The following is a 16,936-nucleotide window of genomic DNA, read 5'->3' as shown; positions in this document are numbered from 1 at the left end:
ACTTCACCTGCCAATCCAGTGATTTAGATCCTCCTCTAACAGATGGCCCAACCCAATGATTTAGACCCAATTGTATCAGGCACTTGTCTTTGTTCAAGCTGTTTCTGTGTCTTACTCTACTCCTCTCTCCATTCTTCCTTCTGCTCTGTTTCCTAAACAGACCTTGTCCTCTCTCTGTTAAAATTCACTGGCAAGAAGAAATCTGGAATTTATTCACACTATTATTTAAATGTCCAGCAATGGCTTGGAAGTGTTACCTCTCTCTGAATTTACATTTAGCTTCAAGCTAAATGGCTAAAAATTCTACAGTGTCAGTTTAAAGGTAGGAGAATTTTCAGTACTGAGACTTTTTTCTAATGCCTTTCCCGTTTTCTTAGTCAGATCTGCCTACACCAGTCAGCCTTTCCTGGTGATCTCCCTGTGCTTATGCTGTGCTGTGCTATTTGGATTTCTAGAGCCAGCAGGGATTTGAAGATGAATATTTTTTTGAATAACCACGCTCCCACTAAATTTTAATTTGATGGAAATATGTCTCTTCTATGAGATTTATGGGAAAAAATATCTTTCAAAGTCACAATTACATTTGGGGATTAAGTTTAAGTAATTGACAGTCTTGTCTTTTTAATTAAAAGGAATAAAGCTGCCTAAGAAGAGCTCAATAAGATTTGCAGCAGAAAATGTTGGCATGCTGCCCCAAAGGGTGAGAAGACCAGGATCTTGAATGGACAGAAAATGCTGATGGGTCCCTCTAGTCTTCAGAGTGCACCCCCAGCAGAGTTTGCCTTGGTGTTTGCACCAGCATGCCATTTAGCAGGAGGGTAGCAATTTACTGTGAGGAGCATTGCTGGGTGTGGCCAGGAAGGAGATCCTTTCTTTGGGAGCTTTGCTCTAGGTTCAGAGACATTGTATGAAGCAAGAATCCTTAAAAGAAGTGGCACTACTTAGAGTTAAAAAGAATGCAAGAAGGGGCTGGCCCTGTGGCATAGTGGTTAAGTTTGGTGCACTCCACTTCAGCAGCCTGGGTTCACGGATTTGGATCCCAGGTGCAGACCTACACCACTCGTCAGTCATGCTGCGGCGGTGACCCACATATAAAATAGAGGAAGATTGTTACAAATGTAAGCTCAGGGCTAATCTTCCTCAAGCAAAAAAAAAAAAAAAGAGGAAGATTGGCAACAGATGTTAGCTCAGGATGAATCTTCCTCAGCAAAAAAAAAAAAAAAAAGAATGCAAGAATATATATTCTTCCAAGAATTCAATCATCAGTACAGTCTCAGCCCCTGACAAATGTCATATTATAGCCCCCCAAAAGTATAAACTTGAATTTTAGTCTGCCCCTTGGCTATCTCTCTTTTTCACCTCAAATTCTTAGTCCCAGGATCTGTATTTCTTGATTTTCTTTTTCTCAGCATTTGCCATCATATTCACCTTGCATTACATATATATTTTCTCATTGACATCCTTCAAATAAAACAAAAGGAAAAGTTTTGATAGTATTAGCATTCACTTCTAAACACTGGTTACCAGCCATGCAAGCACCACAAAGCCATTCCCATCTATCTGGAAGAAACATCTACTTTTGAAGAGGCAAGATACAAATTAACCTCAGTAACAACTTCCCTTATCCAGTCACTCTACCCTCACAATGGTCTTTCAACATCGCAAGTCATTTGTAGGTATTAAATTAAACGAGCACCTCCAATGAGGAAAAAAAATATCAGCTTAAGTGGTCCCACCTTCTATCTCTCCTTGTACACTGCTGTGAAGAAACATATCTGCCAAGTAAGAACACAGCATGACATGATGAGTTTGGAATTCCAATTTAAGGTGTTCATATGTACCCAGATGTACAATGGGAGTAGGCAGACCACTCACTAGGACCCCACGGAGAACTGTCAACTTTTAGCCACCACAAATAAATGGGGGAAGAGACCTTACAAGTCATTTATCATGCTTCCTAATTGGACCCTGGGGACCCAAGCACCGCCATAGTTTACTACACTGTTTTGATTGTCACTGTGCTGATTGTAAAAAAAAAAAAATGCTTCCCACATCTCTGTAACACATATGTGCGTTTTAACACCTAGATATTACCACTAACAGAGTATCTTTACTATAAATCATAGTTCTCATCCGTTCTACTTTATCTGCCCCATACTCACAACAAAGATTCTGACAACCACTCACCTTCCAAATCTTGCAGTATGACTTTTTAATGACTTTTTTAACTGCCTAAGAGGATATTGTTTGGAGCAAGAGTAGCAGCTTGTGGTTAAAAAAAAAAAAGTAGGAAATAACTGTGCCTTGGCTGAGTGTCCATTCTGTGCACCATCCCATCCTCTGGTGCCCACACAGCACCAAGCATCCCCAGCCATGTTCTATGTTGGAAAGTTGCTTGGCCACTCTAAAATGCTTTCTCAACTACACGTGTGGGTTTTGTATGACTTGCAGGCAGGAGATGTTTGGAGAGCAGAAACAACTTAAAAAAAAAATGAAAGAAAATAAACAAGCAGTAGCTTGCACTTCTATGTTGAATTGTAAGTTAGAGAGTAACTTGGGAGATTTATTCTGCTTTCCTCTCTGGAGTTCCAGAGCACAGGTAAGTTCATCGTTGAAAGCTGCTTAGTGTTGAGGTGCTGAGAAAGAGGAACTGATCTCACTCATTAGAGGTTGGTCTTCCCTTAGAGGATCAACGCTCCCACAGTAAGTCCTTCAATTAATAGTGTGACTTCTTGTTCTGCATTTAAATGTAGTCTCCACTTGCTCTTGCTTTGTAGAGTTTCCTTTAGAATTCACATTTTCTTTTCCCTCTGATTTCTAATCATTAGGAACACAAGAAAGAGCCTTCATTCTTGATGGGCAGTGTAAACTAGTTTCTGGCCCAGGTTAAGTTTATTTGATAAGGCACAATATTTGACTACACCATTCATTGACTCGAAAAATACTAACCTAGTACTTTCTATGTGTCAAGCTCTGAGCTGGGTTTTGGGAACTACTGGAGAACAAGCCAGACACCGCCTCTGCACTAATAGAGCTTACTGACCAGACCAGGCCATTGATGATGAATTAACAATCACAGGAGACTTTACTAAATCTAGGATACCTATGTAGTATTTGGGGAGCACAGAACTTAGCTAGCCTGGACTGGTCAGAGAAGGCTTCCAGGTGAAAGTGAAGTTTAAAAGGGAGAGAGGAGAGGAGGGAGAGAGAGGCAGAACATTCCAGTACATACAAAGGTCTAGAATCCAGCAAGAGCTAAACATTGTCTAATTAATTTTAAAAATCTGAAAAAACACAATTTTTGCCCTATCAGTTTCATACTTCTCCTCATTTGCATCTGGCCTGTTTAAAAAAGAAATGTGATAAACTAATGGAGTTAAAAGAAAGAGGATCAGCTTTCCCACCTCTGTTACACTTTTAGGACAAGAAAGAGCACCTGTTGGCTTAACCGTACAGACACATACTCACACTGTACACTGTGTGGTAGGAGGTACTCTGCAGGATGACTTTTCTGAGGGATACTGAGAGCCTATTATCTGGCAGAACATCTAAAGAAAACTTTCAACCTCTCAACAAGGAGGTTTGATGATAGGCTTTTATTTTAATTGTGGGGATGGTCAGGTTGGAAGGAACCATCAGTATTTTCCAGGAGCTGGTTCAGAACCTGGCAATGATGTCATATTTGGAGGCAGTGACAGAGCAGGAGTTACAGATAAATCACTGAGACATCCTGGCACCCAAATAATAAAGTCCCTGGGAAGGGTCCAAATCAGAACCACCTTTACCCAGTTCTGCACTGTGGTGGTTAGTGCCATAGACGTACGTCAAGAGTAATTCAGAGCATGCCGCCATTTTTAATCCCTTATCTTCTTATTTCCTAGAGCCTTAACATCCCAGAAAATCTCATAAATTCACTTGTTATCTCTGCATTCGAATTCTGCAGGCCAGTTACCTTGTTTCATGGTATTTGAATGTTTTTTATTTTGAAACATACAAAATGAAAACACACATTACATGGATTAAAAACAGTCTTGAATCCCTTAGGATTTAAATCTAAAATGTATTCTAAAACGGATCTGCAATTCACAGCTTAGGGCTGGAGAATAGAAAGAGAGGAAGAAAACCAGAAAGGATGAAAATCTCTAGAGACCGACCCAAACCTGTGCTTTTAATCCTTTTTAGCAAGTCAAATAAATGAAGGCACAAAAAGCTTTAAAATATACATAAAATGTATGTTTTTAAACACAGAAAATATAATCTACTTTATACCAAGAACTAAGTAGATTTGGGTCTGTGAGGTAATTCTTTATTAAATGAGATGACTGGTCTTTAATTCCACCAAGGGGCAAAAGGCCAGGACTGTACCCACAGGTGCAGTGGGTGCATTCTGGGCACAATTGCAGAAGTACTTGTTTCTTCTTTAAGACAGAAACTGCATGTCTGGCTCCACTACCTTACTGAGAGGTGAGTTAAATAAATTTACTTCTGGAGTTTTTCTAATCTTATACACATTTTTAGGTGGAGTGGCCCAAGGAAGCCCCTTTATTAAACTTTGCCCCTGGGGCATTCTCTAACATTTTAATTAATTGATTATTAAAAATTAAACCTCTCAGGCTACATAAGAAACCTGCAGGATTTGAGAAAGCTGACTTGCTATAAGTGACTTAATGAAGCCCTTTCTTTATGTTGGGAGGGCTTAGTGAGTCTGCACTTTCTGTAACAATCCATATCACCACCAAGCAGAGCCCATAGCAGTTCAAGTCAAACTACACATTTATGCTTACTCTACAGGGCAATTACATCAAGCCTACAGTCACAAGGACCTCATAAACCCATATAATTCATTTTTTATTGCATTGTCACTTCATGCTGTTAAGACTATATTCCTTATAGAAATTAGGCCTCACCTGTCTTAGCTTCTCTTTGATTTTACTATATGAAAGCAGCCAACTAAAAAGTGGGGAAAAGAATTTAGTCTCCTTGTAATGTTGTCAACTCAATGTCAAATAATCAGAAACTGATTATTTTCTTTTCTCCAGGTTTAGAGGGTTTTTTTTAATGCTTTGATTTGTTTTTATAAATATTTTTCTATTCTTATAATAAATGTTATGCATTCTCATTATGGAAGAATTTGAAAATATACAAAACTATAAAGAAGAAAATAAAGATCATATGTAATCTCTCTCCTCAGAGATAATGCCATTAATATGATATAAACAAACCTTTTGTCTGAATGTTTGAGCTGTCAGTGTACTATAAAATATTCAAGTTAAAACACCTAAACCATTGTCTATTTTCTGCTCTCTCTGAGGCTGGGCGTATTGTGGTGACTTGCCCAGGGTTGCAGCAGAGCATGTCCAGGAGCGGCCCTCCTGCCCCCGCCAGTGCTCTCCCCACAGTGACCAGCAAACTCACAGCCCTTCCATCTCCTAAGTCAAATCCAACTCATCTTACAAGAGATTCCCTTCACATGTCACCTCCAGGCTCTCAGTAAGAGTCCCCCTTTTCACATATGGGGCCTCCTACATTCTCTCTCTAAACTGGTGTATTAATATTTTCCCTTATAAATTTGTCTTCTTTTAATGAAATGAGCTTTTCTTTCAAAAATATTTTTTTCTGATTATCTTTAATATAGGCTTTAATATAGGTTTTATAGAGAGTTGGTCCACTAATTGATGAGAATAAGGAGTGAATCTCAGTTTATTCACATTATATAATGAGAAATAATGTCGGCATTTGGTTTTTGTTTGGATTTATTCATTCATTCAACAAGGAGTTTTCACCATATGTCTAGGGTGGCAAATATCCTGGTAAATCATGTGTCTGACTCACACTGAAATAACACCTAACATCTGAAGTCCATTTCTGGTCACAGTCAACTATAAGAGGAAAAGCCCCTAGAAGTATTTGAAAGTAAAGTGTAGGATTCCTTTTTGACCTAAGTCTAGCTAAGGAAGGCTAACTTCCTTTCTCAAATATTAATGACATGCTAAGACTTCTTAGTTTTCCCAGCCAGTTGGACCTACTCTTAGTAGTTAGGATAATTGTCCACCTATGAACTAAGAAAACAGGAATAACCTTAAGATTGAGGTTTAGAACTGTTTCTCTGTTTTGGCCATTCTGAACTAGACCCAGAATGATTACTGTGATTCTCAGACAACACAACTCTAGAAATATTAGGCATTAGGGTTTATACAACATGAATATAGTACATAGGAGAAAACCAAAAACTCTGACAATCCAAATAGAAATCACAGGCATGTCTTTCTTTATGTTAGAAGAAAAAAAAAATAATAATACTTTTAAGTAGAAGCCACTAACCCATAAAGCCTCTGAGCAGAGTGGAGAAAACTTTGAGAAAAAAAGAAATAATTTTCAAAGTGTGGCTTTGAAAATTGAATTATTAAAAATGTCCCCCTTTTAAGCCACTATAATAATAAAGGTTTTATTTTTCAAAACCTTGGCAACAAAATAAAAGTCAGAGCGCAAAAAGCATAAATTCCCATGGAGGGACCTTACAAAGGTTGTGGTTCGGGTCCTCGGCATCCGTGAGGGAAGAAGAAGCTGCATGTTGAATCTTCTTCTTCATTTCTTTCATTAAATTTCTTAATGATTTTAACCCTGTCCCTCTCTCACTTTTTCCAGGCAACTGGAGGATAAAATCCCTATTGAATTTGAACACTCCCCCTTCCCTGAACATACACTCTTACTAGTTCCGGCCCAGAAAAAAAAAAGGTGCCATTAATTATTTTAAATCCTCTACTAATATGTTGTTTTCAAAACCTGTGGCACATCAGAAGACTGGTCTTATAGAAAGAGTTGTGCCATACTCCACAGAAGAGAGGATGTTTCCTTGTTCAAATGGCTGTGGCAGGTTAAAAAGTGAGCCATTTATGTTCAGGTAAGCCCCCTGGAATTAGAACAACTGCACAAACAATATAAACCCCCAAACTCTACGTATCCTACCTGTGCGTTGGAAGGAGTGCTTATAAGCAGAGGATTAGAGAGGTAAGTGGTCAAGAGTCAAAGCACTAAAAATCAATTCTTCTCCTTATGGATTTGTGATACCATCATCTCCTCTCTCAGACAGAACTCAAAGACAGCAAAATGCCAAATCGTTCATAAAAATAGATATGAGAATTTCCCTAGGTAATGAGGGAGTTACCAGACTGTACACTTCAGGGTTTCCAGTGAAGCATCTCACACCTTCCCAACACTCACTCTAATTTCTGCAGAGAGACTTAATCATACTACACAATGGGAGATGGGAGCTAAGAGAGAGAATAAATCTTCTGGCCTTTGAACAAAAAAGTAACGTGGGTTTTTATTTTCTAAGGTTTAAATTTTCATTAGTTGTGAGGATTCTTAAAGAAAGCTCAACCCTCCAGAAATGATGAAATAACCTCCTGGCCCCATATGGGCCTTCACATGACTGTGAATTCCCAACAATAATTTTGCCTTTGCGTTAAGGCATGGTGGTTCCAAAAGGAGAACAGAATCTTCCCCTATCTAGAATCTTAGCTAGGGCAGCTTTTGAGGTATTAATTGACTCTTTCACTCACTCATTCACTCACTCATGAGTTCATTCATTCATTCATTCATGCACTCAGGCATTTATTCAAATCTATTGGACACTTACTCTGTGCTAGAGACATAGTGAGCTGAAGCTACAGAACAAGGAAGACATTGTCAGTGCCAATGAGAAAGGCTGAATCAGCTTTTCGATGCTGCAGGTTTGTCTAACGTGGCTGGGTGTAAAGAATCTGAAAGTCAAAAGTCAAAAACAGGTTAGCATAAATAAATTTGTCAGGACATTTCCTTTTCTGGTATTAAATTATTTTCCCCATCACCTCCTTGTACCCCCCCATCAGGACCTAAGATCTAAGCATATGACAATAATGCTTCCAGAGAATTCTAGAACTTTCTTTGTGTGTAGTAGACTCTCCCAAAGTTTTGTCCATTGTATGGCTATGGTAAATTTATCTTTTTATTTTATTCTTTGGACCTGCACTGCCATGCTTACTTGTTAAATGTATTTGCTAAAGCAAGATCAATATGTGAAGAGAAGTATTATGGGAAGGAATAAAAATCATAGGTTTCAGGTGTATTCTAATAAGCGTGCCCAGGGAATTTCTACAGAAATAATATCCCTGGCAAGGCAGTTTTATTCAAAACTTGAGATCACCGTCACTAGAAAAAGAATAATAATTTTCAGTTGTTAAGGACCAAAAAAAAAATTTTCTTATCTGTGAGAACAAGAAAGACTCCTTTTTGAAAAGAAACATTTCATGCCTGCTCTGATTTAAATTTTTTCCCACTATTGCCACCTGGTGGACAAAGGTGATTCCTTTAGACTGCACATAGGAACATGTCTCAGTATTACCACAAGATGGCAGCCTACAACCAAGTTTTCAAAGAGCCAGCCTCAAAAAAAATACAGGATTTTGCTCCTGAAAAGAGAATGTTCTATTCCAACTCTTATTTTTTGAGCACTTGCTATGTGTCTGGCAGCATTCTATGTACAGTATGACCATTAATGTATCTAATTGTAGCACAGATTTATAAGAGGAGTGTTCATTAAACTCATTTTACAGATTATGAAACTGAAGCAAAGAGATGTGAAGTGATATTTTCTAGCTTAAGCAGAACCGTTGGTCTTCCTGCCTGCCCAGGTTTCTGGACAATTGTTTGGAATTATTCCCATGAGGCCTGTGGACCAGGGATGGAGCAGAGGAAACCAAGTGTTCTTTACATGAACATGGTCCCATCAGGGATCTAGGCCTCTGTCAGTGAGGAGCATCACTCTGTGACCTGAGATATAAATCACAAATTTATAAATTCTAAAGAGTGATAAGACAAAAGGCCTGACCTAAGAAAGAAGGGAAGTTGCACTTTGCACAAGAGCAGAGCCAAACTCCCCATTTGATATTGAATCATTTAAACATCCCAGTGATAACCCCAGAGTTACATAGGCTACAGTTATATAGCCTTGTTTTCATAAAAATACCAGAGCGGTATTGTGGAATAATGGGTAGGGTTCTGGCAGGAGAACTAGGAGCCCTGAATTTCAGTCTCAGCTCTGCCTCTAGCCGTTTATGTGATGTTGGATAACTGATTAGCCTCTCTCGACCTCAGTTTCTTCATATTATGATGAGCACATTCTCTACAGTGCCTTTTCAACAATTGTTAAGGCAATATGCTGATGTCAAAGAAAAGTTGTCAGAGCAGGTATTATGAAAGAAAGCAAGTGGCAGTGTGTTTAATATACAATTGAAACGTTAGCGGTCAGATGATCAGTGTGGTGAATAGGCAGAGACTGGTGTTTTATATCGTAATAGAACCCAGCTTCCCTTTGGGGTGAGAGACATCAGTTGCTGGCTTCTGCTAGGAGAGGAGCAGAAATCTCGCTCCATCCTTCTGTATGGACTTCTGTACAGAAGACTTCCATTACCTCTGCAAGTAATGGACTACCTCTTCAAGGACAGAAGGGCAGGTGCCAGTGACTTTGAGCATCTTCAGCAGAATCTGGAGGTCCACCAGCAGTCATGATACAAAAGAACATTCACGCTGGGCTCCCCCGACCCATGCATCTGATCAGTTCAGGAAACTGTCTTTGCATGTAGACATACCTTGCTCTTACGAACAGCCTGGCCAACAATAGTTTTGCTAATGCTGAATTGTAGCCAAACATTTTCAAGGCTTCAGACTCTAGGACAATTGGGCCCTTCTCATAGCTGTCATGAGAATGCCAGAAAACAGCATGCTGTTTGAAGGCTTCTCCTTGTGACCTCCTTTGGATGGACAAATGGAAAATCTGTGAAGGAGGGATTAATAGATTGCATTGAACCTCAGAAACTTTGCATATCTGATTCTGAAGATCTGACTGCTTTGTGCTAAATCAGAGAATAAAGAATTTAGCTACCCAGATTCTCTGTTGTTTTAATGGACTCTCAGATCCTCTGTTAAGAGGATGCTTGGCATATATTGATTTTCCTCATATTTCAGTGACTCTAGATCCTCTGTTTTGGCCCATTGTGCATTCAGAGAGCCTTCATGCGTTGGCTGTGCTGTAACAGGGAACAGTAACAGACACAGGCCCTGCTTTTATGGAATTCACAGTCCAGTAGTGAAGACAAGCGTTAATCAAAACCTCAGGCAAATGCATTTGAAATTAAAACTGAGATGAGCATTATGGAGAGCAGAGCTTATAATAAAGGGACTTAATCTTACCAAGGAGACTAAGGAAGACTTCCCTGTGGAAGTTATAACTGAATTCTGAAGGATGAGTGGGATTTCCAGTAGAGATATCATTGGGCCATAGGCCCTATGACAGAGAAAACATGGTACCATGGAGAGTAAAGGAAAGCTTGTGGGCTGGAATGCAGAGATAATAAACATTGATGAGGCTGGAGATGTGAGGAGGCAGAGCTGTGGATGCCATGGTAAGGACTTTGGTATTTATCCTGGAAGCCACAGGAAAGCATGAACAAGTTTCAAGGAGGATAATGAAGTGACTTGATGTTCAATTCAAAAGGCTCTCTCTGGCTTCAGAGTCCCGTCACTTTACTTCCTTAGTGAAAGCATATTATTCAGGGATGCAAGGCTATTTCTGATCTTCACAGAGAAGAAAATCCATATCCCACAGCCATGGTCTGGGCTCCTATGTCTGACCAACGATTCAGCTGATCTTGAGATTCAAAGTGGTATCCTATGGAAATGTTCCCTATTTACTTCTAAAGATCTAAGAGTATTATAGTTTAGTTGATAAGGATACTTAAAAGGGAATCCAAGTATTTGACCTATATGAGTTCTTCCAATCCTGAGATTTATTTATACATTCAACAAATATTTATTGAATACCTACTGCATGCCAGGCTCTACTCTAGGCACCTGGGATACCATGGTTGACAAGATATACACTGTTGCCGCCCTCATAGAGCATATATGCTAATGGAAGAGACACTCTAAACAAGCAAATAAGTAAATGTATAACATGATGCCAAGTAGTGATAAATGCTATTAATATTAGGAAATTAGAGTAAAGGAATAGAAAGTAACAGAGGGCACCATTTTTGATAAGGCCGTGGGAGGAGTCCTTCCTGAGTTGGTGACATTTCAGCAGAAATATAAATGAAGTGACTGAGTGAGGCATGCAGTGATCTGGGGGATGAGCATTCCCAGCAGATGAAAAAGAAAGTGCAAATGTTTTAAAGTTGGAATGGATCTAGTGTGATAGAAGAAAAGCAAGAAGGTCCATTGGCTTGAGCGGAGCAAACCAGGGGCAAAATGGTAGGATGAGGCTGGGAGTTAGACACTCTATCATTCCTCTAAATTGCAGTCAAGGGTCTTTTTACACGCCAAACTCAGAGTTCTTGTACTTGTCTACACACACAACATGTAACATCAAGTATTTGCAGGTGCAAATTGTTTTTGCCACCTCCAACTGCACAATATTTGATCCAACAAAACAATCTTTCCATGTGCCTTTCTCTCAATCTCCACCAATATGTGTTATTATTAGAATTTTCTTTCCACCTTTTCTCTCATTCTCCTTTCAGTGGAAAGTGCTGGACTAGCTTTGTGCTTTATTCTCAATTGATAAAGAATTTTTTACCTGTTTTTGTTTTGCTAAATGTTTCTTTTTTAGAAATTGGCACCACCGTGCACTTCAAGCAAAAAGGTATGGTTCTTATTTCCAATTACATTCTATATGTTAGAATTAAGATTTCACAGCAATATATCGGGTTTTATGCACTTGAGTTTATTTCATCTCAATAATTTGTGATAATAATTTCCATAACACATTTGCCACTATTTTTCCCAAATTGTGAACTTTCTCTTTCACAAAAATGTCCGATGCAACCCATGACCCCTTCATTGCTCTTGATGGTTATTCATTTTTAAATCTCTGGAACTGAGCAAGTTATCTCCCACCCCACACTTTCCTTAAATGTCCATGGTTAATTCTTGCAGAGCTGCACTTTTGGAAATGTCCACTGCCCAACGACAGGGCTCTCAGAAGAAACATAGAGCCTACTTTATCATCCCTTGTTGGCTAGTCAAGTAGATACATTGCTAAAGGAAATAGAGCAGGGTCTTCTAAACTGAAGCACTTGAACATTTAACATTCCCTCCTGCCTCAGCATTCTCGCAGGTCTTCATATACCCTCTCCCTTCTGCAATACACCCGGGCTGCTGGGATCTCCCAGGAACTGCCTTTTTGTGCCCTCCAACTGCCCCACATATCTCCATCAACCATGAGGCTCATAATCCACATATCTTTTCCTACAAAGACAGTACAATCAAAAGTTAAAGCTTCATGAAATTGACCCTAAGATGCAAACAATGACCAATCCTGAGATGCCCTCTTTACAAGTCCAGCAGAACTCTCTAACAGTGTCTGTCCCCAGACCAGGTCCACAGAGAAATCTGTGTGGCCAGACACCACCCTCCTTAAGTCCTCACGGCCACCCACTTGGATGGATAATTGTCTTATAGCCTCTCTAAGCCTCAAAGGGGATGAAACAACCAAGACTGTTCTCAATAGTGAAAATCGATTCTTGCGGGACTTAGACCCTACCAGTGACCAAGAGCCACAGAGATTATAGACACTTTGTTGCTGATTCCTAGGAAAGAGCCAGCACCTTGTTTATGGCCAGTTCTTGCAAGTCCTCACAGAGGGCAGCACGGAAGAGGCAACCAGAAATATATACATAGGACCAAGGTCATTTGGGGCAAGAAGGTATAAAATACTGTCGTCTTTAGCCCTTCTCCTCTCCCCAATGCCATGATTATCAATTACATTTGAATCTTAAGTGTCTAGTGTTAGTGGAACACATAATACCTCAGGGCTTTAGCGTGGATGGAGAAATAGGGTTTAGGGGTTTTGTTGTCGTTTTTTTAATTTCAAAGACCATCTAGATAAATTCCTAGTGTCACCTGAAGGAATTCTAAGTATTGGCCTAACATTTCAAAATTTTGCATGCCAAAATATTTGATGCTGTTTTGATTGAAAAGATGTAATTCCAACTTTACTGTGAGAATGCTTCAGCCTTACCCAAGACTCACTTGATAGAGAGGGGAGATAATGCATAAAGAATTACACGGGAGGAGCCCAAATTTAATTCTAAGACAAATTGCTCAAAGAAAACATCAATATGTCCCGTCTTCTAATCTGCTCCAGCCTGGAGATTATAGGCTTTAATTCCCGATTCATTCGCCCAGAGGAAGCCGTACTGACTGAAAATGGAGAGTAGGTGGCGCCAAAGTCTGTCTGATCAGGCTTTCCTTTAAACATGGCTTCCCAGGACACAGATGTGTCTTAGTCTGCATATCTAAGAGAGATTTAGGAGATTATTTTTTTCCTTCACTTAACTGTCTTGTATATTGTTTAGGTTTTTGTTTTATTTTCAGTCACTAAGTCAGCCTTTAATAATTCTAAGAATTCAAATTTAAACTCGCCGGGACTTTCTTCTTTTCCTGTATGGCTGAACTATGTACAGGAATAAAATTACAATTGACCTCGATTCATTAGTGGCTGAAAGGAATGCCCAAGGACCACTGAGGCTGTGATTAATGATTATTTTGAATAAATCTAGTCCCAAATCCAGGAAATGAGCCCCAAGTACTCAGGAAAAGCAACAGAAATGTGTTGGCCAGGTTTGAATCACGAAGTGTCTCAAGCCCTTGATCTCTAGAGCAAGTGTTGAAAAATCACTTGTCCTTTCTTTGAGATTTTACTGAAAGACGAATCAATTGGGCTACCATCCTGCATCAGATTCATAGTGTAGAGACTTGCCAAAAAATTCTCATATCCAGCAATTTCAGAATGTTTTATCAATCTTGCCCTTAATCACAACTTCCCCTTTATAAGCATCGTTATGACCAAGTGCGGTCTGGCATTCACCTTGATACAGAATCTCACCATTCTGTCCTGGGGTTGAGAACCTTGAACTTGTGTGTCAACTCAAGATTCCCAATCTTGCCGCAGCTGAATTTTGCCCCTTCGGATCAAACATTAAAAGCCTTGACCCAATTCACAAACCAATGCCTTTGATTCAGGGGTATTTCATGCCTTTCTGTAGTCCAAACTTCTACAGTTAATAACAATAACTATGATGCTACCATTTATTGAATGTTTACTAGAGACCACACATATAAGTGTGTGCACACACACATACACACATGTAGAATGTGGCTAAATACCGAGATGTGATTTTTGTCTCTTATATGAAAAACATGTAGCAATTTTTGAATTGTGGTTCTATTTGCTCATCTATTCTTAAGGCTAATTTATGTTTGCAGACTCTTGCTTTCATTTTCTCTGTCAGTATATAAAAGCACTTGCTGAGCCTGGCCATCTGGTATGGGAAATAAGATTTATCATTTGCATTTCCACAAATAAGCAGAAATTTCATAACTATGAACTAAAACATAATTAATGATTTTGCTGATTATTCTTCCCTGAAATAGCCATTAACTGAAGTAGTCTCCTATGCAGTCGTATATATCTATAATTGCATACACACTTGTGATGATTCCCCCACTAGCACCCATTTACCCTTGCATTTTTTCAAGCCTATTTATTTACTCTCAAAACCAATTATGAAAAGAGCAAGTCATATAAGCACATCAAATAGCTATATGAGAGCACTTAATAAGTAATAATTGATAGAGATGAAACTACTTTTAACAGATCCACAAAATGCATTTCAAATATGTAATAACAATTCTGTTAAGGATAAAATTGAAGATTATTAACACAGTCATATTGGGATTCCCTATAGATAACATAGAATAGCACGTGAAAGTAACATAATTCTCAACTGTGTGTATTAAAAGGCCAATAATTTGTGTGGATATCGTTATGTGTCTATATGAATATGTATGTAACACAATTCTCTTTGTATCTGCGTATATATGTGTGTACATACATTAGCAAGAATGTTATATGCGAACATGCTTACCTAGGTTCATATATGTCTTTATTATATTTTTCGGTGGTGGAATTTTTGCTTTCTCAAGTATTTACTACCCTTCAAATAAAATGATAAGACTGGGCTTTTTAGCCTTCCCCAGGTACCACCCAACTCCAAGATGTCTGAAAGATAATCCAGCCTGTCCCAGCACTAAAAATGAGATTAAGGAAATAGGCAGAATTAGACTCTTTCTGACAACCTCCTGTTTCACACTATCCCTAGGGAAAAACAAATCATTTTTGCTCAACCCTGTATGGCGTCAATTCGTGTGTAGTCTTTCTCTGTTATGGACGCTTCACAGACACATTAATCTCAACGAATGTGCCACAGAGCTCATGCCATCTAAAGAATCTAGAGGAACTAAAATGATCAGGAAACACACTGCCATCAGGCTGGGAGCCCTAGGGAGTGACCATTAAGAGAGCTTAAAGGTCCCAAAGGGCCAAAAAGGGTGGGAATGGGATCAGGGAGGGGTGGATTAGGAAGGGCGTGGAGCCGAGACTCAGAACACCTGGATTCTAGTGCCTGGTCAACAGTTAGGAATCGGGTGCTTTGTGCAGGAGCCATAATCTACTTGAACCTCAATTCCTCATGAAAAGCACAAACCTGAATGTGGCTAAAGTGCCTTCTATTAATATGATCCTCTAGCCATTTAGAATATTCAAGAATTGATTGATTGAATATTTAAATTGTTTATTCTGTATTTCCATGCCTTACATGTAATAAAGCTTCTTTTGTACTATAACTATGCTGTTCAAAGTTTGTATATATTCATATTTTTATGTTAAGTAATATTTTTAATATTCTTAAGAAGGCATTCTAGTCAAAACTATTCTATTGAAAATAATTTTTTTCAAAGATAATGGATGCCTCCATGTTGTTCTGTTTGCTCTGGCTATTGTTTTAAACAAACCCAAATTTCATTTGCCGAATGTCTGACAAGAGACTCCCCAGCACCCCTTCACTGTGTGACTTCACCCTGCAATGGTGACAGGCAAAGAATGGAGCCAGCCACCTGGTAAAAACCTCAGCTCCTCTGTTACTAGCTGCGTAAACCTGTGCAATGGATTTAACCTCTCTGTGCCTACATTATCTCACTGTAAAACAAGGTTCTTTATAGCACCTGTCCCATAGCGTGTTGTGTGCTTATATTTGTAAAGCGTTTATAACAGTGCCTTGTAGTAAGTGCTATGTAATTGTTAGTTTTGTTTGGTTGTTGTTGCTGTTATTATTTACATAAAACATAGATTAGGAGAACATTCTTGAATTTGACATTTTCCTTGTTGTTTTACTCGAATCTGGTGTATTTGTAGATAGTTTTGGACACATTCACATGCCAGAGGATGCTTCCATTGCACTTGCAAACCACCATAGGTTTAAACACACATGCACACACACACACAGACACACTCACATGCACACTCAATCACACACAGTGATCTGCATGTGTGCCCTCAAAACTTCATAGTGATCCATAATTTTAGTCACATAAATTTCTCTTTTGAACATCATTGTGTAAGCATGCAGTCCTAAATCCAAAAGTATTTGTGAAAAATAATACTATTTTCTTCTTTTAATGGATCTATAGGAACAGAACTATACAAAAGGAGAAAATGGAACAAACAAAGCATGGGAGACAGGCTCTTCAGGCCTAGATGTTCTGTCCCAATCCTCCTCTTTCTGTCAACACACAAATCTCTTCTCCACTCTGCTCTCCATTCCAATCTCCCTCCTAGATCCACACCCACATCCTCCAAATCATGTCCACACTGGGAATGCTAGGGTGGCCGTGGGAAACACACAAACTGCCACTCCAGGCTGAATTCTGAGCAAATTCAAGTCTCAGTTCTGCTTCTGGTTTGGCCTTGCCTCTTAACCTCTCTAGGTTTGTTTGTTTGTCTGTTATTGTTGTTGTTGTCTTTGCATTTGATTTTTAAAGTGTCAGATGAAAAAAGAGT

The 16,936-nt window shown here is 39.0% G+C and overlaps 1 protein-coding gene across 4 annotated transcripts in view; it reads left to right on the top strand.

The window, feature by feature from the left end:
- LSAMP (limbic system associated membrane protein) overlaps positions 1–16,936 on the top strand; it is a 603,037-nt gene that overhangs the window by 577,417 nt on the left and 8,684 nt on the right. The window contains exon 8 of one of the 4 annotated variants that reach the window (XM_014792226.2): positions 11,648–11,680. The exons of 2 other annotated variants lie outside the window; for them this stretch is intronic. In XM_014792226.2, coding sequence (XP_014647712.1) covers positions 11,648–11,680 — 33 coding nt within the window. Of the gene's footprint in view, positions 1–11,647; positions 11,794–16,936 lie in introns of those variants that run through there. One more of the 4 variants, XM_087439641.1, reaches the window with a different exon arrangement.

This window comes from Ceratotherium simum, chromosome 15 (assembly GCF_057802395.1).
Source record: "Ceratotherium simum simum isolate JZ-2026a chromosome 15, ASM5780239v1, whole genome shotgun sequence".
Taxonomy (NCBI): domain Eukaryota; kingdom Metazoa; phylum Chordata; class Mammalia; order Perissodactyla; family Rhinocerotidae; genus Ceratotherium; species Ceratotherium simum.
The sequence above is the reverse complement of the archived record's forward strand: the minus strand, read 5'-3'. Positions and strand labels throughout refer to the sequence as shown.